This window comes from Oncorhynchus mykiss, chromosome Y (assembly GCF_013265735.2).
Source record: "Oncorhynchus mykiss isolate Arlee chromosome Y, USDA_OmykA_1.1, whole genome shotgun sequence".
NCBI lineage: Eukaryota > Metazoa > Chordata > Actinopteri > Salmoniformes > Salmonidae > Oncorhynchus > Oncorhynchus mykiss.
Window position 1 is genome coordinate 36422786 of NC_048593.1, and position 25087 is coordinate 36447872.

At 50.5% G+C, this 25087-nt stretch overlaps 1 protein-coding gene across 1 annotated transcript; it reads right to left on the reverse strand.

Moving 5' to 3' along the window:
- Positions 1-1624: 1624 nt before the first annotated feature.
- Positions 1625-25084, reverse strand: sumf2 (sulfatase modifying factor 2). The gene is made up of 9 exons (XM_036968195.1): positions 24817-25084; positions 24575-24722; positions 21407-21521; positions 21221-21265; positions 20981-21131; positions 20698-20753; positions 19896-19980; positions 2842-2983; positions 1625-1941 (listed from the first exon to the last, which is right to left on the reverse strand). Exons 1-9 carry the CDS (start codon positions 24869-24871, stop codon positions 1863-1865), a joined length of 876 nt encoding a protein of 291 aa, XP_036824090.1. The 5' UTR covers positions 24872-25084; the 3' UTR covers positions 1625-1862.
- Positions 25085-25087: the final 3 nt, after the last annotated feature.

Sequence of the window (25087 nt, forward strand, 5' to 3'; positions counted from 1 at the left end):
GAGCTGTTGGCTAGTGTGCATGTGCCAAGACTGGAGGAGGCACAATTTCTATTTAACAAAACAGTTTGTGACAAAACTATCGGTAGAGTTGAAAATGCGATGGAAACACATTGAAAATGACATTTTTATCTCAATACATGAAAACATAAGTGAAGAAGTACATTTTGTGTGCACTAAGTCGGTTTGGTGGAAACACACCACTGGTGGGAAAATGTGCATATTTTCTTCATGCGGATTTTAGAATATTCACATGAAAATCTGTTGCCAATCGGATTGGAAACCTAGCTACTGCGCAGTGTAGCTAAGTAGTGTAGGTAAGTAAGGGATGAAGTGAAAACCTATAGGATAGCTCTCCACGAGGTTGGATGGGCATGAAATGACAGCAAGCTTTACAATACTGAGCCATGCTAACAGACAAGTGGGGCGGCAGGTAGCCTAGTGGTTAGAGCGTTGGGCCAGTAACCGTAAAGGTTGCTAGATTGAATCCCCGAGCTGACAAGGCAAAAATCTGTCGTTCTGCCCCTGAACAAGGCAGTTAACCTACTTGTTCCTTGGCCGTCATTGTAAATAAGAATTTGTTCTTAACTGACTTGCCTACTTATCACACAGTTATATTTCAACTATATCTTTATTCACTTATTAATAAGGAAAGCATGTCACACCACATACATAAGTGGATGATGTGAGTGCTCTGCAATAACGATGGCTGGTCGACGAACCACCCTTAGATGATTCGTTGAGAGCCCCGACACAAAGGATACAAAGATCTTTTATAGCAAAGATACACCCCTTAGGCTACATGACAAACAACAGATGTGTGGATTGGGTCAAAAGGTTAGGATTTGTATGAAAGAAATGAAAAATTCACAGAAGACAGTATCTGCTGTAAAGACTGTTCACATTGTGTGGAAACCAGGGTCTGGCCCCCAAAACAAGGTTCCTCTCATCATTATCCATTCCCGAGCCATCTCCACCCTGGTACCTCCCGGCACACAAACACCAACTCATGCTATGGAATGCGTTTTTTTAGGTTATCACCAAAGGCATCGTAAATCTACTGTCAGCATTAAATCTCCCAGAGGCCCAACTCAGAAGACCACGCACAGATAAGTGCTCTAAGAACCCTTTGATCGCAAATGGTTAAAAGTAGTCCTTGTGCATAGAGTTGTATGGTATGTTTCAAATGTTTTAAAATGAATAATCTTAGTGTCTGCATCACTCCGTTACCATGGAATTGCCCTACAGCTCGGTTCAGTCCTACATTCTGTGTTATCACTTACAGTGAGCACCAAAAGTATTGGGACAGTGATACATTTTTGTTGTTGTTTTGGCTCTGTACTCCAGCACCTTAGATTTGAAATGATACATTTGACTATGGAGGTTAAAGTGCAGACTGTCAGCTTTAACTTGAGGGTATTTTCATCCATATCGGGTGAACCGTTTAGAAACTACAGCACTTTTTGTACACAGTACCCCCATTTTAGGGGAACAAAAGTATTGGAATAAAATTAACTTACTTGTATTTAAGTTGTCAAAAGTTTAGTATTTGGTCGCATATTCTTAGTGCACAATGACAAAGTGTGAAAAATGGTTGTAAGTAAGTACATTTTACAACATCTTGATGTAAAATCTTGTTTATTGCTTGTATTACAGTAGTTTGTAGAAAAAGACACATAGGTTAAGCAGATTGATTTGAGCCCAGGTCTCCACAGGAGAAAAATGTTCCTGCACATTATCAACATCATCACCACTGTCTGAGTCTTGACTTTACTAAATGCTATGGTCACTGCATAGCACCTATAATTGGTTGCTATCTTGCTCTCCCTTGTGGCATCATTTTTATCGTCTTCGTTCATTGGTCCCTACAGCTCCGTTTTGTCATTCCTGGCAGCACACCTGAAGCCCAGGTTATCAGAAGCCGAGTCTGGAGTGTTCCCCATCCTGTAGAAACACAGAAACAAAACACAGTCCCATTTCAACACCCACACTTTCCAAGTAAAGTAACAGCAACTGATCCTCAAACCCTCATTCTATACATTGAAAACCGAAAGGTTACTGGATCGAAACCCAAGCCGACAAGGTAAAAATCTGTCGTTCTGCCCCTGAGCAAGGCAGTTAACCCCCCCAACAACTGCTCCCCGGGCGCCGATGATGTGGAGATTGATTAAGGCAGCCCCATGCACCTCTCTGATTCAGAGGGGTTGGGTTAAATGTGGAAGACACACCTCTCTGATTCAGAGGGGTTGGGTTAAATGCGGAAGACACATTTAAGTTGAATACATTCAGTTGGACAACTGACTAGGCATCAACCTTTCCCTTTCCATGACTTGGGGGTGAAATATATAAAATTTCTTAATTTTTTAAAACAGGTATTTTAACACCTGCCCAAATAGAAACATCAAATGGCCCTACTCCTGAAAAAGTTAATTGGGCTGGGTAAACTGAAGTGGACTCGACCCAGGTACCATTAGCTGGAGCTCGGGGTAATATGACTGACGGACTCGGGAAGAGCTCGGCCTGCATGAACCCCCTTGAGTCCGAGTCCATGCCGAGTCCACCGAGTCTCGGATTAGGCCCGAGCCCAGCGTGTTGACTGGATACAGTATGCCACAAGACCCTAACCCGCTTTGGTGCACTCTGCCAGCTGTTGTTTGACAAGCTGAATCATGCAAACCCTGCTGGAACAGATAATTGCTCACATTTTTTTATAATTGGAATGTTTCTAGTATATTACATGTAATGGGGGCATAAGACGTCCCGACCAGATTTCAACAAGTAAAATACGTCTTTATCACGTCGTATGCCTACTGGGTAAGCTTTGCATCCTAAACGTTCACTTGCCTGGTCGTGATTCGAGCCTTGTGATTGGCTGATCCATCTTCCGTGTCGATCCAGGAACCACCACGCAGCACGAACATTGGTCGTCCTCCAGGGAAGGGTGTAGATGTCCACTCCCATGCATTTCCTATCATGTCATATAGTCCTGAGGGAGGGGACAGAGAGACAAACTGATGACAAATTATAAATGGACCCCTGGCCCATTGTCCAATGTCTGTGGAGTCACTCCTACGTGACTTTTGTTCTTCAACCCGACAGTCCAGGCAGAATCATTGTGCTGTCACTTACCTATACACTACTCCTGGCAACTACTCCTATACACTACCCCTGGCCAATACTCCCTATACACTACCTCTGGCCACTACTTCCTATACACTACCCCTGGCCACTACTCCCTATACACTACTCCTATACACCACTCCCAATACACTACTCCTATACACTACCCCTGGCCACTACTCTCTATACACTACCCCTGGCCACTACTCCTGGCCACTAACCCTGGCCACTACTCCTATACACTACCCCTGGCCACTACTCCTGGCCACTACTCCTATACACTACCCCTGGCCACTACTCTCTATACACTACCCCTGGCCACTACTCCTGGCCACTAACCCTGGCCACTACTCCTATACACTACTCTTATACACTACCCCTGGCCACTACTCCTGGCCACTACTCCTATACACTACCCCTGGCCACTACCCCTGACCACTACTCCTGGCCACTACCCCTGGCCACTACTCTTCTACACTACCCCTGGCCTCTACTCCCTATACACTACTGCTATACACTACTCCTGGCCACTACTCCCTATTCACTACTCCTGGCCACTACTCCCTATACAGTACTCCCTATACACTACCCCTGGCCACTACTCCCTATACACTACTCCTGGCCACTACTCCTGGCCACTACTTCCTATACACTACCCCTGGCCACTACTCCTGGCCACTACTCTTATACACGACCCCTGGCCACTACTCCCTATACACTACCCCTGGCCACTACTCCTGGCCACTAACCCTGGCCACTACTCCTATACACTACTCCTGGCCACTACTCTTATACACTACCCCTGGCCACTACTCCTGGCCACTACCCCTGGCCACTACTCCTATACACTACCCCTGGCCACTACTCCTATACACTACTCCTGGCCACTACTCTTATACACTACCCCTGGCCACTACTCCTGGCCACTACCCCTGGCCACTACTCCTATACACTACCCCTGGCCACTACTCCTATACACTACCCCTGGCCACTACTCCTATACACTACCCCTATACACTACTCCTGGCCACTACTCCTATACACTACCCCTGGCCACTACTCCCTATACACTACTCCTGGCCAGTACTCCCTATACACTACCCATGGCCACTACTCCCTATACACTACTCCTATACACTACCCCTGGCCACTACTCCTATACACTACCCCTGGCCACTACTCTCATACACAACCCCTGGCCACTACCCCTGACCACTACTCCATATACACTACCCCTGGCCACTACCCCCTATACACTACTCCTGTTCACTACCCCTGGCCACTACTCCCTATACACTACTCCTGGCCATTACCCCCCCCCTATACACTACTCCTGGCCACTACCCCCTATAAACTACTCCTGGCCACGACTCCTATACACTACCCCTGACCACTATTCCCTATACACTACTGCTATACACTACTCCTGGCCACTACTCCCTATACACTACTCCTGGCCACTACCCCTGACCACTACTCCCTATACACTACTGGTCACTACCCCTGGCCACTACTCCTGGACACTACCCCTGGCCACTACCCCTGGCCACTACTCTTATACACTAGCCCTGGCCACTACTCCTGGCCACTACCCCTGACCACTACTCCCTATACACTACTCCTGTTCTCTACCCCTGACCACTACCCCCTATACACTACTCCTGGCCACGACTCCTATACACTACTCCCTATACACTACCCCTGGCCTCTACTCCCTATACACTACTCCTGGCCACTACTACTGGCCACGACTCCTATACACTACTCCTGGCCACTACCCATGGCCACTACTCTTATACACTACCCCTGGCCACTACTCCCTATACACTACTCCTATACACCACTCCTGGCCACTACTCCAATCCACTACTCCCAATACACTACTCCTATACACTACCCCTGGCCACTACTCCTATACACTACAACTGGCCACTACTCCTATACACTACTCCTGGCCACTACCCCTGACCACTACTCCCTATACACTACTCCTATACACCACTCCTGGCCACGACTTCTATCCACTACTCCAAATACACTACTCCTATACACTACCCCTGGCCACTACTCCTATACACTACCCCTAGTCACTTCTCCTATACACTACTCCTGGCCACTACTCCTGGCCACTACTCATATACACTACTCCTGGCCACTACCCCTATACACTACTCCTGGCAACTACCCCTATTCACTACTCCTGGCCACTACCTCTATACACCACTCCTGGCCACGACTCCTATCCACTACTCTCAATACACTACTCCTATACACTACCCCTGGCCACTACCCCTGACCACTACTCCCTATTCACTACCCCTGGCCACTACTCCCTATACACTACTCTTGGCCACTACTCCTATACACTACTCCCTATACACTACTCCTGGCCACTACTCCTATACACTACCCCTGGCCACTACCCCTGACCACTACTCCCTATACACCACTCCTGGCCACTACTCCCTATACACTACCCCTGGCCTCTACTCCCTATACACCACTCCTGGCCACTACCCCCAATACACTACTCCTATACACTACCCCTGGCCACTACCCCTGACCACTACCCCCTATACACTACTCCTGTTCACTACCCCTGACCACTACTCCCTACACTACTATACACTACTACTATACACTACTCCTGGCCACTACCCCCTATACACTACCCCTGGCCACTACCCCTGACCACTACCCCCTATACACTACTCCTGTTCACTACCCCTGACCACTACTCCCTACACTACTATACACTACTACTATACACTACTATACACTACTACTATACACTACTCCTGGCCACTACCCCCTATTCACTACTCCTGGACACTACTCCCTATACACTACCCCTGGCCACTACCCCTGACCACTACTCCCTATACACTACTCATATACACCACTCCTGGCCACTACTCCCTATACACTACCCCTGGCCTCTACTCCCTATACACTACTCCTGGACACTAATCCCTATACACTACCCCTGGCCACTACCCCTGACCACTACTCCCTACTATACACTACTACTATACACTACTCCTGGCCACTACCCCCAATACACTACTCCTATACACTACCCCTGACCACTACCCCCTATACACTACTCCTGTTCACTACCCCTGACCACTACTCCCTACTATACACTACTACTATACACTACCCCTGGCCTCTACTCCCTATACACTACTCCTGGACACTAATCCCTATACACTACCCCTGGCCACTACCCCTGACCACTACTCCCTACTATACACTACTACTATACACTACTCCTGGCCACTACCCCCAATACACTACTCCTATACACTACCCCTGACCACTACCCCCTATACACTACTCCTGTTCACTACCCCTGACCACTACTCCCTACTATACACTACTACTATACACTACTCCTGGCCACTACCCCCAATACACTACTCCTATACACTACCCCTGACCACTACCCCCTATACACTACTCCTGTTCACTACCCCTGACCACTACTCCCTACTATACACTACTACTATACACTACTCCTGGCCACTACCCCCAATACACTACCCCCTATAAACTACTCCTGGCCACTACCCCCAATACACTACTCCTATACACTACCCCTGACCACTACCCCCTATACACTACTCCTGTTCACTACCCCTGACCACTACTCCCTACTATACACTACTACTATACACTACTCCTGGCCACTACCCCCAATACACTACTCCATATACACTACTCCTGGCCACTACCCCTGACCACTACTCCCTATACACTACTCCTATACACCAATCCTGGCCACTACTCCTATCCACTACTCCCAAAACACTACTCCTGGCCACTACCCCCGACCACTACCCCTGGCCACTACTCTTATACACTACCCCTGGCCACTACTCCCTATACACTACTCCTGACCACTACTCCTATACACTAATCCCTATACACTACTCCTATACACCACTCCTGACCACTACTCCAATCCACTACTCCCAATACACCACTCCTATACACCACTCCTGGCCACTACTCCCTATACACTACTCCCTATACACTACTCCTGGCCACTACTCCTATACACTAATCCCTATACACTACTCCTGGCCAATACTCCTATACACTACCCCTGGCCACTACTCCTATACACTACCCCTGGCCACTACTCCTATACACTACCCCTGGCCACTACTCTTATACACTACCCCTGGCCACTACTCCTGGCCACTACCCCTGACCACTACTCCATATACACTACTCCTGGCCACTACCCCTGACCACTACTCCCTATACACCAATCCTGGCCACTACTCCTATCCACTACTCCCAAAACACTACTCCTGGCCACTACCCCTGACCACTACCCCTGGCCACTACTCTTATACACTACCCCTGGCCACTACTCCCTATACACTACCCCTGGCCACTACTCCCTATACACTACTCCTGGCCACTACTTCCTATACACTACTCCTGGCCACTACCCCTGACCACTACTCCATATACACTACTCCTGGCCACTACCCCTGACCACTACTCCCTATACACCAATCCTGGCCACTACTCCTATCCACTACTCCCAAAACACTACTCCTGGCCACTACCCCTGACCACTACTCCCTATACACTACTCCTATACACCACTCCTGGCCACGACTCCTATCCACTACTCCAAATACACTACTCCTATACACTACCCCTGGCCACTACTCCTATACACTACCCCTAGTCACTTCTCCTATACACCACTCCTGGCCACTACTCCTGGCCACTACTCATATACACTACTCCTGGGCACTACCCCTATACACTACTCCTGGCAACTACCCCTATTCACTACTCCTGGCCACTACCTCTATACACCACTCCTGGCCACGACTCCTATCCACTACTCTCAATACACTACTCCTATACACTACCCCTGGCCACTACCCCTGACCACTACTCCCTATTCACTACCCCTGGCCACTACTCCCTATACACTACTCTTGGCCACTACTCCTATACACTACTCCCTATACACTACTCCTGGCCACTACTCCTATACACTACCCCTGGCCACTACCCCTGACCACTACTCCCTATACACTACTCATATACACCACTCCTGGCCACTACTCCCTATACACTACCCCTGGCCTCTACTCCCTATACACCACTCCTGGCCACTACCCCCAATACACTACTCCTATACACTACCCCTGGCCACTACCCCTGACCACTACCCCCTATACACTACTCCTGTTCACTACCCCTGACCACTACTCCCTACACTACTATACACTACTACTATACACTACTCCTGGCCACTACCCCCTATACACTACCCCTGGCCACTACCCCTGACCACTACCCCCTATACACTACTCCTGTTCACTACCCCTGACCACTACTCCCTACACTACTATACACTACTACTATACACTACTCCTGGCCACGACTCCTATACACTACCCCTGGCCTCTACTCCCTATACACTACTCCTGGACACTACTCCCTATACACTACCCCTGGCCACTACCCCTGACCACTACTCCCTATACACTACTCATATACACCACTCCTGGCCACTACTCCCTATACACTACCCCTGGCCTCTACTCCCTATACACTACTCCTGGACACTACTCCCTATACACTACCCCTGGCCACTACCCCTGACCACTACTCCCTATACACTACTCATATACACCACTCCTGGCCACTACTCCCTATACACTACCCCTGGCCTCTACTCCCTATACACTACTCCTGGACACTAATCCCTATACACTACCCCTGGCCACTACCCCTGACCACTACTCCCTACTATACACTACTACTATACACTACTCCTGGCCACTACCCCCAATACACTACTCCTATACACTACCCCTGACCACTACCCCCTATACACTACTCCTGTTCACTACCCCTGACCACTACTCCCTACTATACACTACTACTATACACTACTCCTGGCCACTACCCCTGACCACTACTCCCTATACACTACTCCTATACACTACCCCTGGCCACTACCCCTGACCACTACTCCCTATACACTACTCATATACACCACTCCTGGCCACTACTCCCTATACACTACCCCTGGCCTCTACTCCCTATACACTACTCCTGGACACTACTCCCTATACACTACCCCTGGCCACTACCCCTGACCACTACTCCCTATACACTACTCATATACACCACTCCTGGCCACTACTCCCTATACACTACCCCTGGCCTCTACTCCCTATACACTACTCCTGGACACTAATCCCTATACACTACCCCTGGCCACTACCCCTGACCACTACTCCCTACTATACACTACTACTATACACTACTCCTGGCCACTACCCCCAATACACTACTCCTATACACTACCCCTGACCACTACCCCCTATACACTACTCCTGTTCACTACCCCTGACCACTACTCCCTACTATACACTACTACTATACACTACTCCTGGCCACTACCCCCAATACACTACCCCCTATAAACTACTCCTGGCCACTACCCCCTATACACTACTCCTGGCCACGACTCCTATACACTACCCCTGGCCACTACTCCCTATACACTACTCCTGGACACTACTCCCTATACACTACTCCTGGCCACTACCCCCAATACACTACTCCTGGCCACTACCCCTGGCCACTACTACTGGCCACGACTCCTATACACTACCCATGGCCACTACTCTTATACACTACCCCTGGCCACTACTCCCTATACACTACCCCTGGCCACTACTCCCTATACACTACTCCTGACCACTACTCCTATACACTAATCCCTATACACTACTCCTATACACCACTCCTGACCACTACTCCAATCCACTACTCCCAATACACTACTCCTATACACCACTCCTGGCCACTACTCCTATACACTAATCCCTATACACTACTCCTGGCCAATACTCCTATACACTACCCCTGGCCACTACTCCTATACACTACCCCTGGCCACTACTCCTATACACTACCCCTGGCCACTACTCTTATACACTACCCCTGGCCACTACTCCTGGCCACTACCCCTGACCACTACTCCATATACACTACTCCTGGCCACTACCCCTGACCACTACTCCCTATACACTACTCCTATACACCAATCCTGGCCACTACTCCTATCCACTACTCCCAAAACACTACTCCTGGCCACTACCCCTGACCACTACTCTTATACACTACCCCTGGCCACTACTCCCTATACACTACCCCTGGCCACTACTCCCTATACACTACTCCTATACACTACTCCTGGCCACTACTTCCTATACACTACTCCTGACCACTACTCCATATACACTACTCCTGGCCACTACCCCTGACCACTACTCCCTATACACCAATCCTGGCCACTACTCCTATCCACTACTCCCAAAACACTACTCCTGGCCACTACCCCTGACCACTACTCCCTATACACTACTCCTGGCCACGACTCCTATACACTACCCCTGGCCACTACTCCTATACACTACCCCTGGCCACTACTCTTATACACTACCCCTGGCCACTACTCCCTATACACTACCCCTGGCCACTACCCCCTATACACTACCCCTGGCCACTACCCCTGACCACTACCCCCTATACACTACTCCTGTTCACTACCCCTGACCACTACTCCCTACACTACTATTATACACTACTATACACTACTACTATACACTACTCCTGGCCACTACCCCCTATACACTACCCCTGGCCACTACCCCTGACCACTACCCCCTATACACTACTCCTGTTCACTACCCCTGACCACTACTCCCTACACTACTATACACTACTACTATACACTACTCCTGGCCACGACTCCTATACACTACCCCTGGCCTCTACTCCCTATTCACTACTCCTGGACACTACTCCCTATACACTACCCCTGGCCACTACCCCTGACCACTACTCCCTATACACTACTCATATACACCACTCCTGGCCACTACTCCCTATACACTACCCCTGGCCTCTACTCCCTATACACTACTCCTGGACACTAATCCCTATACACTACCCCTGGCCACTACCCCTGACCACTACTCCCTACTATACACTACTACTATACACTACTCCTGGCCACTACCCCCAATACACTACTCCTATACACTACCCCTGACCACTACCCCCTATACACTACTCCTGTTCACTACCCCTGACCACTACTCCCTACTATACACTACTACTATACACTACTCCTGGCCACTACCCCCAATACACTACCCCCTATAAACTACTCCTGGCCACTACCCCCAATACACTACTCCTATACACTACCCCTGACCACTACCCCCTATACACTACTCCTGTTCACTACCCCTGACCACTACTCCCTACTATACACTACTACTATACACTACTCCTGGCCACTACCCCCAATACACTACTCCATATACACTACTCCTGGCCACTACCCCTGACCACTACTCCCTATACACTACTCCTATACACCAATCCTGGCCACTACTCCTATCCACTACTCCCAAAACACTACTCCTGGCCACTACCCCCGACCACTACCCCTGGCCACTACTCTTATACACTACCCCTGGCCACTACTCCCTATACACTCCCCCAGGCCACTACTCCCTATACACTACCCCTGGCCACTACTCCCTATACACTACTCCTGACCACTACTCCTATACACTAATCCCTATACACTACTCCTATACACCACTCCTGACCACTACTCCAATCCACTACTCCCAATACACTACTCCTATACACCACTCCTGGCCACTACTCCCTATACACTACTCCCTATACACTACTCCTGGCCACTACTCCTATACACTAATCCCTATACACTACTCCTGGCCAATACTCCTATACACTACCCCTGGCCACTACTCCTATACACTACCCCTGGCCACTACTCCTATACACTACCCCTGGCCACTACTCTTATACACTACCCCTGGCCACTACTCCTGGCCACTACCCCTGACCACTACTCCATATACACTACTCCTGGCCACTACCCCTGACCACTACTCCCTATACACTACACCTATACACCAATCCTGGCCACTACTCCTATCCACTACTCCCAAAACACTACTCCTGGCCACTACCCCTGACCACTACCCCTGGCCACTACTCTTATACACTACCCCTGGCCACTACTCCCTATACACTACCCCTGGCCACTACTCCCTATACACTACTCCTATACACTACTCCTGGCCACTACTTCCTATACACTACTCCTGGCCACTACCCCTGACCACTACTCCATATACACTACTCCTGGCCACTACCCCTGACCACTACTCCCTATACACCAATCCTGGCCACTACTCCTATCCACTACTCCCAAAACACTACTCCTGGCCACTACCCCTGACCACTACTCCCTATACACTACTCCTATACACCACTCCTGGCCACGACTCCTATCCACTACTCCAAATACACTACTCCTATACACTACCCCTGGCCACTACTCCTATACACTACCCCTAGTCACTTCTCCTATACACTACTCCTGGCCACTACTCCTGGCCACTACTCATATACACTACTCCTGGGCACTACCCCTATACACTACTCCTGGCAACTACCCCTATTCACTACTCCTGGCCACTACCTCTATACACCACTCCTGGCCACGACTCCTATCCACTACTCTCAATACACTACTCCTATACACTACCCCTGGCCACTACCCCTGACCACTACTCCCTATTCACTACCCCTGGCCACTACTCCCTATACACTACTCTTGGCCACTACTCCTATACACTACTCCCTATACACTACTCCTGGCCACTACTCCTATACACTACCCCTGGCCACTACCCCTGACCACTACTCCCTATACACTACTCATATACACCACTCCTGGCCACTACTCCCTATACACTACCCCTGGCCTCTACTCCCTATACACCACTCCTGGCCACTACCCCCAATACACTACTCCTATACACTACCCCTGGCCACTACCCCTGACCACTACCCCCTATACACTACTCCTGTTCACTACCCCTGACCACTACTCCCTACACTACTATTATACACTACTCCTGGCCACTACCCCCTATACACTACCCCTGGCCACTACCCCTGACCACTACCCCCTATACACTACTCCTGTTCACTACCCCTGACCACTACTCCCTACACTACTATACACTACTACTATACACTACTCCTGGCCACGACTCCTATACACTACCCCTGGCCTCTACTCCCTATACACTACTCCTGGACACTACTCCCTATACACTACCCCTGGCCACTACCCCTGACCACTACTCCCTATACACTACTCATATACACCACTCCTGGCCACTACTCCCTATACACTACCCCTGGCCTCTACTCCCTATACACTACTCCTGGACACTAATCCCTATACACTACCCCTGGCCACTACCCCTGACCACTACTCCCTACTATACACTACTACTATACACTACCCCTGACCACTACCCCCTATACACTACTCCTGTTCACTACCCCTGACCACTACTCCCTACTATACACTACTACTATACACTACTCCTGGCCACTACCCCCAATACACTACCCCCTAAAAACTACTCCTGGCCACTACCCCCTATACACTACTCCTGGCCACGACTCCTATACACTACTCCTATACACTACTCCTGGACACTACTCCCTATACACTACTCCTGGACACTACTCCCTATACACTACTCCTGGCCACTACCCCTGGCCACTACTACTGGCCACGACTCCTATACACTACCCATGGCCACTACTCTTATACACTACCCCTGGCCACTACTCCCTATACACTACCCCTGGCCACTACTCCCTATACACTACTCCTGACCACTACTCCTATACACTAATCCCTATACACTACTCCTATACACCACTCCTGACCACTACTCCAATCCACTACTCCCAATACACTACTCCTATACACCACTCCTGGCCACTACTCCCTATACACTACTCCCTATACACTACTCCTGGCCACTACTCCTATACACTAATCCCTATACACTACTCCTGGCCAATACTCCTATACACTACCCCTGGCCACTACTCCTATACACTACCCCTGGCCACTACTCCTATACACTACCCCTGGCCACTACTCTTATACACTACCCCTGGCCACTACTCCTGGCCACTACCCCTGACCACTACTCCATATACACTACTCCTGGCCACTACCCCTGACCACTACTCCCTATACACTACTCCTATACACCAATCCTGGCCACTACTCCTATCCACTACTCCCAAAACACTACTCCTGGCCACTACCCCTGACCACTACTCTTATACACTACCCCTGGCCACTACTCCCTATACACTACCCCTGGCCACTACTCCCTATACACTACTCCTATACACTACTCCTGGCCACTACTTCCTATACACTACTCCTGGCCACTACCCCTGACCACTACTCCATATACACTACTCCTGGCCACTACTCCTATACACCAATCCTGGCCACTACTCCTATCCACTACTCCCAAAACACTACTCCTGGCCACTACCCCTGACCACTACTCCCTATACACCAATCCTGGCCACTACTCCTGGCCACTACTTCCTATACACTACTCCTGGCCACTACCCCTGACCACTACTCCCTATACACTACTCCTGGCCACGACTCCTATACACTACCCCTGGCCACTACTCTTATACACTACCCCTGGCCACTACTCCCTATACACTACCCCTGGCCACTACTCCCTATACACTACCCCTGGCCTCTACTCCCTATACACTACCCCTGGCCACTACTGTAACGGTTTTCTATATGAGAAGGAGAGTCGGACCAAAATGCAGCATGTCTATTGCAATCCATGTTTAATGAAGTAACACACTAAACACAAACACTACCAAAACAATAAACTTAACAAAAACCGAAACAGCCTATACTTGTGTAACCTAACACAGAACAATGACACTAAGGACACTAAGGACAATCACCCACGACAAACTCAAAGAATATGGCTGCCTAAATATGGTTCCCAATCAGAGACAACGATAAACACCTGCCTCTGATTGAGAACCACTTCAGACAGCCATAGACTTAGCTAGAACACCCCACTAGCTACAATCCCCATACATACACACCACATACAAAAACCCATGCCACACCCTGGCCTGACCAAATAAATAAAGATAAACACAAAATACTTTGACCAGGGTGTGACAGAACCCCCCCCCCTAAGGTGCGGACTCCCGAACGCACCTCAAAACAATAGGGAGGGTCCGGGTGGGCGTCTGTCCATGGTGGCGGATCCGGCGCGGGACGTGGACCCCACTCAATCAATGTCTTAGTCCCTTCTCCTCGCGTCCCTGGATAGTCCACCCTCGCCGCCAACCATGGCCTAGTAGTCCTCACCCAGAACCCCACTGGACTGAGGAGCAGATCGGGACTGAGGGGCAGCTCGGGACTGAAGCAGCTCGGGACTGAGGGGATGCTCAGGAGTGAGAGGAAGCTCAGGAGTGAAAGGAAGCTCAGGAGTGAGAGGAAGCTCAGGCAGGTTGATGAATCTACCAGATCCTGGCTGGCTGGCAGATCTGGAAGAGTCTGGTCGGCTGGCAGATCTGGAAGAGTCTGGTCGACTGGCAGATCTGGAAGAGTCTGGTCGACTGGCAGATCTGGAAGAGTCTGGTCGGCTGGCAGATCTGGAAGAGTCTGGTCGGCTGGCAGATCTGGAAGAGTCTGGTCGGCTGGCAGATCTGGAAGAGTCTGGTCGGCTGGCAGATCTGGAAGAGTCTGGTCGACTGGCAGATCTGGAAGAGTCTGGTCGACTGGCAGATCTGGGAGAGTCTGGTCGACTGGCAGATCTGGGAGAGTCTGGTCGACTGGCAGCTCTGGCTGCTCCATGCTGACTGGCTGCTCCATGATGACTGGCAGCTCTGGCTGCTCCATGCTGACTGGCTGCTCCATGCTGACTGGCAGCTCTGGCTGCTCCATGCTGACTGGCTGCTCCATGCTGACTGGCGGCTCTGGCTGCTCCATGCTGACTGGCATCTCTGGCTGCTCCATGCTGACTGGCTGCTCCATGCTGACTGGCAGCTCTGGCTGCTCCATGCTGACTGGCTGCTCCATGCTGACTGGCAGCTCTGGCTGCTCCATGCTGACTGGCTGCTCTGGCTGCTCCATGCTGACTGGCTGCTCCATGCTGACTGGCGGCCCTGGCTGCTCCATGCTGACTGGCGGCCCTGGCTGCTCCATGCTGACTGGCGGCCCTGGCTGCTCCATGCTAACTGGCAGCTCTGGCTGCTCCATGCTAACTGGCAGCTCTGGCTGCTCCTTGCAGACTGGCAGCTTTGGCGGCATCCTGCAGACAGGCAGCTCTGGCGGCTCCTTGCAGACTGGCAGCTCCTTGCAGACTGGCAGCTCCTTGCAGACTGGCAGCTCCTTGCAGACTGGCAGCTCTATGCTAACTGGCAGCTCTATGCTAACTGGCAGCTCTATGCTAACTGGCAGTTCTGAACAGGCGGGAGACTCCGACAGCGCTGGAGAGGAGGAGGGCTCCGACAGCGCTGGACAGGCGAGGCGCACTGTAGGCCTGATGCGTGGTGCTGGCACTGGTGGTACTGGGCCGAGGACACGCACAGGAAGCCTGGTGCGGGGAGCTGCTACCGGAGGGCTGGGGTGTGGAGGTGGCACAGGATGGGTTAGACCGTGAAGGCGTACTGGAGATCTTGAGAGCGGTGCTGGCACAGGACGTGCAAGGCTAGGGAGGTGCACAGGAGGCCTGGTACGTGAGACTGGCACCATCTTCACCAGCCGACTAACACGCACCTCAGGACGAGTATGGAGCGCTGACCCAGGTGCCATCAAATCCCCGACACGCTCTGTCGGGCGAATTCCATGTTTAAAACACCAACACAGCAACTCCCTCATTTCTCTCTCCTCCAATTTCCCCATTAACTCCTTCACAGTCTCTGTTTCGCTCACCTCCAACACCGGCTCTGGTCTCCTCCTTGGCTCCTCACGATAAACAGGGAGAGTTGGCTCAGGTCTGGCTCCTGACTCTGCCACACTCTCCCTGAGCCCCCCCCCAAGAAATTTTTGGGGCTGACTATGGGGCCTCCGTCCGCGCCGCCTTGCTTGCTTCGCAAACTCCATTCTCCTATATCCTTCCGCGCACTGCTCCATCGAATCCCAGGCGGGCTCCGGCACTCTCCCTGGGTCGACCGCCCACCTGTCTATCTCCTCCCAAGAAGTATAGTCCATACTGTACTCCACTTTGGGCTGTTCTTGCCTGTTGACACGCTGCTTGGTCCCTTTGTGGTGGGTGATTGTCCTTAGTGTCCTTAGTGTCATTGTTCTGTGTTAGGTTACACAAGTATAGGCTGTTTCGGTTTTCGTTAAGTTTATTGTTTTGGTAGTGTTTGTGTTTAGTGTGTTACTTCATTAAACATGGATTGCAATAGACATGCTGCATTTTGGTCCGACTCTCCTTCTCATATAGAAAACCGTTACAGAATCACCCACCACAACAGGACCAAGCGGTGTGGTAATGGGCAAAGGAGAAAGCAGCAGCAGGAGCAGCGCGAGGAGGTATGGACATGGGAGGACGAATTAGACGGTAAAGGACCTTGGGCTCAGCCAGGAGAATATCGCCGCCCCAAGGAAGAACGGGAGGCGGCGAAAGCGGAGAGGCGCTGGTACGAGGAGGCAGCGCGGCGTCGTGGATGGAAGCCCGGGAGTCAGCCCCAAAAATTTCTTGGGGGGGGGCTAACAGGGAGTATGGCTACGCCAGGTAGGAGACCTGAGCCAACTTCCTGTGGTTACCGGGGGGCTAGAGAGACCGGGCAGGCACCGTGTTATGCTGTGGAGCGCACGGTGTCCCCAGTGCGGGTGCACAGCCCGGTGCGGTACATTCCAGCTCCGCGTATCGGCCGGGCTAGAGTGGGCATCGAGCCAAGTGCCATGAAGCCGGCTCTACGCATCTGGTCTCCAGTGCGTCTCCTTGGGCCGGCTTACATGGCACCAGCCTTGCGCACGGTGTCCCCGGTTCGCCTGCATAGCCCAGTGCGGGCTATTCCACCTCGCCGCACTGGCAGGGCGACCGGGACCATTCAACCGGGTAAGGTTGGGCAGGCTCGGTGCTCAAGAGCTCCAGTGCGCCTGCACGGCCCGGTCTATCCGTCACCACCTCCACACCCCAGCCCTCCGGTGGCAGCTCCCCGTACCAGGCTGTCTCTCCGGCCCATCCGTCCAGAGCCTTCCTCCTCTCCAGCGCTGCCGGAGCCTCCCGCCTGTCCGGCGCCTCTGCCGGAGCCTCCCGCCTGTCCGGCGCCTCTGCCGGAGCCTCCCGCCTGTCCGGCGCCTCTGCCGGAGCCTCCCGCCTGTCCGGCGCCTCTGCCGGAGCCTCCCGCCTGTCCGGCGCCTCTGCCGGAGCCTCCCGCCTGTCCGGCGCCTCTGCCGGAGCCTCCCGCCTGTCCGGCGCCTCTGTCGGAGCTTCGCGTCTGCCCGGCGCCATCGGAGCTTCCCGTCTGCCCAGCGCCGCCCGTCTGCCCAGCGCCGCCAGCGCCGCCCGTCTGCCCAGCGCCGCCAGTGCCGCCCGTCTGCCCAGCGCCGCCAGTGCCGCCCGTCTGCCCAGCGCCGCCAGTGCCGCCCGTCTGCCCAGCGCCGCCCGTCTGCCCAGCGCCGTCAGTGCCGCCCGTCTGCCAGGAGCCGCCAGTGCCGCCAGTCAGCCAGGGGCCGCCAGTCAGCCAGGGGCCGCCAGTGCCGCCAGTCAACCAGGGGCCGCCAGTGCCGCCAGTCAGCCCAGCGCCAGCGCCGCCAGTCAGCCAGGGGCCGCCAGTGCCGCCAGTCAGCCAGGGGCCGCCAGTCAGCCAGGGGCCGCCAGTGCCGCCAGTCAGCCAGGGGCCGCTAGAGCCCCTCCGCCCGGAGCAGCTGTCCCTCTGTCCCGAGCAGCTGTCCGTCTGTCCCGAGCAGCTGTCCCTCTGTCCCGAGCAGCTGTCCCTCTGTCCCGAGCAGCTGTCCCTCTGTCCCGAGCAGCTGTCCCTCTGTCCCGAGAAGCTGCCCCTCTGTCCCAAGCAGCCCCTCTGTCCAGTGGGGTCATTGAGAGGGGTGGGCATGGTGAGTAAGCCACGGAGGCGGACAATAAGGCGGACTGAGACAATGGCGAAGTGGGGTCCGCGTCCCGCGCCAGAGCCGCCACCGCGGACAGACGCCCACCCAGACCCTCCCCTATAGGTCAAGGTTTTGCGGCCGGAGTCCGCACCTTTGGGGGGGGGTACTGTCACGTTCTGACCTCTATTTCCTTTGTTTTTGTATTTATTTAGTATGGTCAGGGCGTGAGTTGGGTGGGCAGTCTATGTTTGTTTTTCTATGTTTTGGTCTAGTTCTATGTTCGGCCTGATATGGTTCTCAATCAGAGGCAGGTGTTCGTCATTGTCTCTGATTGGGAACCATATTTAGGTAGCCTGGGTTTCACTGTGTGTTTGTGGGTGATTGTTCCTGTTTTTGTGTTTGCACCAGACAGGGCTGTTTTGAGTTCTCACGTTTCTTGTTTTTTTTTCCGTTAGTTTGTTCATGTATAGTGTCGTCAATAAATACAATGAACAACCACCACGCTGCGCTTTGGTCCGCCTCTACTTCACAAGAAGAGAATCGTTACAACTACTCCCTATACACTACCCCTGGCCACTACTCCCTATACACTACCCCTGGCCTCTACTCCCTATACACTACTCCGACACTACACTACAATACACTACTCTGAATGAATTGGATATGGATCAAGAAAATGGTGATGCTCTGATTCTCCCATTACTAAGCTGGGTGGAAGGCTGTATAAAGGGATATTTACCAAAACTGTTCTGAGGAGGGAAAGCAGTGACAGGGGCGATACCATGGTAACCGTCCTCTGCTGTGTCTCCATCAGGGAAAAGGCCCTGAAACACACATACAAAACCCAACAGGATAATAATATGTCTCATTTATAACAGGTCGTAATCAATATAACGTCACAATAGTGTTCGATTTGGCTGCTGAGGAGCAAGGAGACCCCCCAGCTCCTCTAAAACCAACTACGTGCCGTTTTCAAGGGATTGTTAAATACATGTTACAGGCTAACTATTTAGGTGGGAATTGTGAAGCAAAAGTCCCAACTTTAAATCTTCATCATACTTCCTCTCATTATTATTCTGCACGCTACTCCTCTTACACCATTCAAACTTAAAAATGTGCAGACTGGAATAGTGTGGTTGCATACCACTTTTTGCTATTATTTATACCTTTTAAACTACATTTTTTCGTCATTCTTTTTGTCCATCATCATTCACTTTAATTTTACTTTTGAAAAAAGCTTGCCATTGTGACATCATCACTTCCAACTTCCATTCACTGTAAATGCAACAAATCAGCAACTTTGACCACTTTGCTAAACACAAGTTAGGGATACTAATTGTAAACACTTTATAAATCATGAATAAAATATTTTTGAGCAAATCCTAACATGGAAACTTGTGTAGGATGTAGGTTATGTAAGTTTTAACTTTGGCTTTAGAACACACAAACCAAATATATATTTTTAAAGAATTACTGAGAGGGTTGAGAACAACGTTAGAATGTTCATTTCAGGATGGTGAATGTGATGTCATTCGTCTGACCTGCCACAGGTTGGAGCGGTTGGCCTGGAATTTGTTTCCCCAGGGATACGTTCTACCTGGAGCGAAGAAGGGGTTCTGTTATCATCATGGAATGGAGGAATACATGAATGGCTATTAATTTGAAGCTTAATAAAAACACATAACAAGATTTAGAATTCTAATTCCATGGGTTCTTATTATATGGTGAGATATGTCTTATTCTTTGTGGAGATCCACCCCAGCCGGCATTGTAATAAAGACAATCCCACTAAAATTTTTTTTTTTTTTAGCGAGCCCCACTCACCCTGCAGACCCCCACGCGCAGCCCACTCCCACTCCTCCTCGCTGGGCAGCCTCCTCCCCCTCCAGCTGCAGAAGGCCTGGGCATCGTTCCAGCTCACCTGGACCACTGGGGAGTCCAGACGCTCCCGGATCCCAGAACCAGGACCTGCAGGCTGGACAAACACATGGAGAGGAGTCAGGTAGTCCAGATATAGGTACAGGGGGGATGGGGATGGGAAAAACAAAAAAATGACTTCATTACCTGCCTCCAAAACACCCGCTCGACTGGCATCCACCAAGGTGCTGACTTCAGGGGTGAAAGGAGAGTTAATCATTATCACAATTCAGAAGGAACCCCCCCCCCCCCCCCTTGAAAAAAACGACTTACCTTTCACCTATCAGTGTGAGAGATGTTTGATATGAAATGCAGAAGTGACTTTCAACACACCTCTATTTTCTCTGTGACTTTGCTCTTCAGCTCTTCAGACACAAAGTCCTGGAACACAAAACTCCAGCCAAAAGTCTCCGCTTCAGTCTTGTATTTCTGTGCCCTGACAAACTCCCTGGGATGAAGACAATAAACCACTTCAATATTCTCAGTTTGCAGTGTCAACTAGTGTACCCACATACAAACCGACCAAGCATAGACTGTCTTTTGGCCATCTTGGTGCGGACATGCCTCAATTTCAACGTCCATGGACATAGATTTCTTTGTCCGGACCAGAACAGATCTGAACCATTCATAGATGTCTGTGTTTGGTTCAGATTTGGCCCGGTCCGGACCGGCCTCGATTTGGCCCAAACATAGACGTACATTATTTCTCCAAGTTTGGACAGCATGGTACTGTAGAACACAGAAGAGTGTAGTACAGTACAGTCAAGAAAAGTAAAGTACAGAACAGTAAAGAAAAGTTTACTCTGTTCTCTACTGAACTAAACCGTACTGTACTTTACTAAATTAAACTGTACCATAGTGTACTCTGTGCCATACTTCACTGTGCTGTTCAAACTTGTGCAACACATCAAATCAAAGTTTATCACATGCGCCGAATACAACAGGTGTAGGTAGACCTTACTGTGAAATACTACTTACAAGCCCTTAACCAACAACGCAGTTCAAGACATATAGTTAAGAAAAGATTTACTAAATAAACTAAAGTAATAAAAAAATAAAAAGTAACACAATAAAATAAATGAGCCTATATACAGGGGGTACATGTATCAAGTCAATGTGCGGCGGGCGGTACAGGTTATGTCATTTGTACATGTAGGTAGGTGTAAAGTGACTGTGCATAGATAATAAACAGCGAGTAGCAGCACTGTAAAAACAAAGAGAGAGGGGGGGGGGGGGGGGGGGGGGGGGTCAATGTAAATAGTCCGGTGGCCAATTGATTAATTCTTCAGCAGTCTTATGGCTTGGGGTAGAAGCTGTTAAGGAGCCTTTTGGTCCTAGACTTAGCTCTCCAGTACCGCTTGCCGTGCGGTAGCAGAGAGAACAGTCTATGACATGGGTGACTGGAGTCTTTGACAATTTTTTGGGCCTTCCTCTGACAAAGCCTAGTATAAAGGTACGTGGAGCGGAACAGGTGAACCCAAGAGCAGACTCAGACGAGAAAACTGGGATGAGGTAACCAAGGTATTTATTGAAACACAGGGGGAAGATTGTGCACAGGCCAGGGGAAGCTCGGGCAGGTTTCCGGAAACCAGGTGCGGAGGCTGAGGCTGGAGGGAGAGCTGTTTGAACAGGGTAATCAGGTCCAAAGGGGAATCCAAGGGAGCGTAGAGTGGGGAATCCAGGACAGAGTAGCAGTACTGACAAGAAGTTGGACTGGAGACAGGGACCATAGTCAGAGCGGGTAGAACTGTAGCGGAGAGGAAAACAGCGTCAGGCAAGGGAAAACAGGCACAACAGGCACAAACGGCTAGTAACATGGACTGACTGAGCAGAGATTACGATCTGGCAGTGTGGAAGTGGCAGGACTGAGTATTTGTCTGGTCTTGATTATGGAACAGGTTGCAGCTGGTGGGGATCACCTGTCTCCGCCCACACAATCACAAACACAGGGAGAGAGCACTGGGGGAGTGGCAGCAGGTCAAGGAGACACAGGATGAGCACTAGAGGGTGTTGCAGGAGCAGATGTGACACTGGATAGTAGGAAGCTTGCCCCCAGTGAAGTACTGGGCCGTACGCACTACCCTCTGTAGCGCCTTACGGTTGGAGGCCGAGCAGTTGCCATAACAGTGCAACCGGTCAGGATGCTCACCCATACCAAATCTTTTTAGTGTCCTGAGGGAGAAAAGGTTTTGTCGTGCCCTCTTCAAGCCTGTCTTAGACCATGGTAGTTTGAGGGTGATGTGGACACCAAGGAACTTGAAACTCTCAAACCACTCAACTACATCCCCGTCGATGTGAATGGGAGCCTGTTCGGCCCTCCTTTTCCTGTAGTCCACGATCAGCTCCTTTGTCTTGCTCACATTGAGAGAGACGTTGTTGTCCTGACACCACACTGACAGGTCTCTGACCTCCTCCCTATAGGCTGTCTCATTGTTGTCGGTGATCAGGCCTACCACTGTTGTGTCGTCAGCAAACTTAATGATGGTGTTGGAATCGTGCTTGGCCACGCAGTGGGTGAACAGAGAGAACAGGGGGGGGACTAAACACGCACCTCTAAGGGGCCCAGGTGTTGAGGATCAGCGTGGCAGATGTGTTGTTGCCTACCCTTACCACCTGGGGGCGGCCCATCAGGAAGTCCAGTGAGATTGCGCCATCTGTGGATGTATGCGAATTGGAGTGGGTCTAGGGTTTCTGGGATTATGGTGTTGATGTGAGCCATGACCAGCCTTTCAAAGTACTTCATGGCTAACGACGTGAGTGCTACGGGGCGGTAATCATTTAGGCAGGTTACTTGGGCACAGGGACAATGGTGGTCTGCTTGAAACAAGTAGGTATTACAGACTCAGTCTGGGAGAGGTTGAAAATGTCAGTGAAGACACTTGCCAGTTGGTCTGCGCATGCTCTTAGTACCCTGGTAATCCGTCAGGCCCCGCAGCCTTGTGAATGTTTACATTTACATTTTGTTCATCCAGCACACTCTTATCCAGAGCATTCAACAGCAATGTACAGTATCACAGTCCTAACAAGAAAATAAAGAACATTACTGAGAATGTTCTTGTAGTTGAAGTAGTCTGTCGGTTTATTCTGTAGGTTGGACTACTTTGAACATCATCACTGCCCGTTTTAAAGCTTAAAAAAAAGCTAATATAAGTCCATGTGACAGATGGGAGCAATAATATATATTCTATGTTGCAATCTTCCATTGGTTCCTCCTTCCTATATTAAATGGATAAAAACATTGTCATTGTGATATAATCCTTACTTCCTTGAGAATGTATGTGCAGTTGAAGTATGGCCATGTATGGCCAATATAAATTACCAAAAAAAAGACAGAACCGAAAATGAACCTGATTTCAACGTCCAGAAAATACACATTTTCATTTTTTTCAATACTTAAAATTAACCCAACTTCAACGTCTGGAAAATAAGTATTTTATACATCCTTTCAACGTAATGTTGCTTACTGGGAAGTATCATCATCGCTGTATCAAAGTAAGTTACCTGAAGTCAGAATTAGTGACGGGATATTTATCGATACTGAATGGATCGACTGTCACTTCTTTCGTGGGTGATTCTCCATCCCTGCCGTCGGCTGAGTTCGTCCCCATCGTCATCTTTCCTCCTGGAATTTTCACCATTCCTTCATCGTCTGCAGAGTCAAAGATTTACAGTTGTGAAGCTGTATCTGTTGTATTATTTAATTGTGCCGAAAAAGTTGATTAGCATCAGTGAATGTTCCTTACCTGCGATGCAAGACAGAGCGGAGAGGCACAAAATAAGTACTATTCTGAGGTTCATGGTTTATAAATTGATAAGGCGATCGTGTTTTCATAAACCAGTGGAATGTGCAGGTCCTGGGTAAGTACGTTAATGTACTTCGAGCACCATAGATCCACGCTCTCTAAGTAGCCATTGTGTTCTGTATATATATACTTCTTCAGCTTTACACTGAACCCTGAAACAATTACAGTCGGACTATTTTCACTGACGGACCGGAAACTGTGGTCCGACTGA

Bases quoted from the DNA above. Each gene is read 5' to 3' on its own strand.
- sumf2 (XM_036968195.1), bottom strand. From the start codon at position 24,871: ATGAACCTCAGAATAGTACTTATTTTGTGCCTCTCCGCTCTGTCTTGC. The intron at 21,522-24,574 runs GTAACTTACTTT...TCTTCATCCCAG, and splicing joins GTCACTAATTCTGACTTCAG to GGAGTTTGTCAGGGCACAGA. The intron at 21,132-21,220 runs GTAATGAAGTCA...GTGTTTGTCCAG, and splicing joins AGCGGGTGTTTTGGAGGCAG to CCTGCAGGTCCTGGTTCTGG.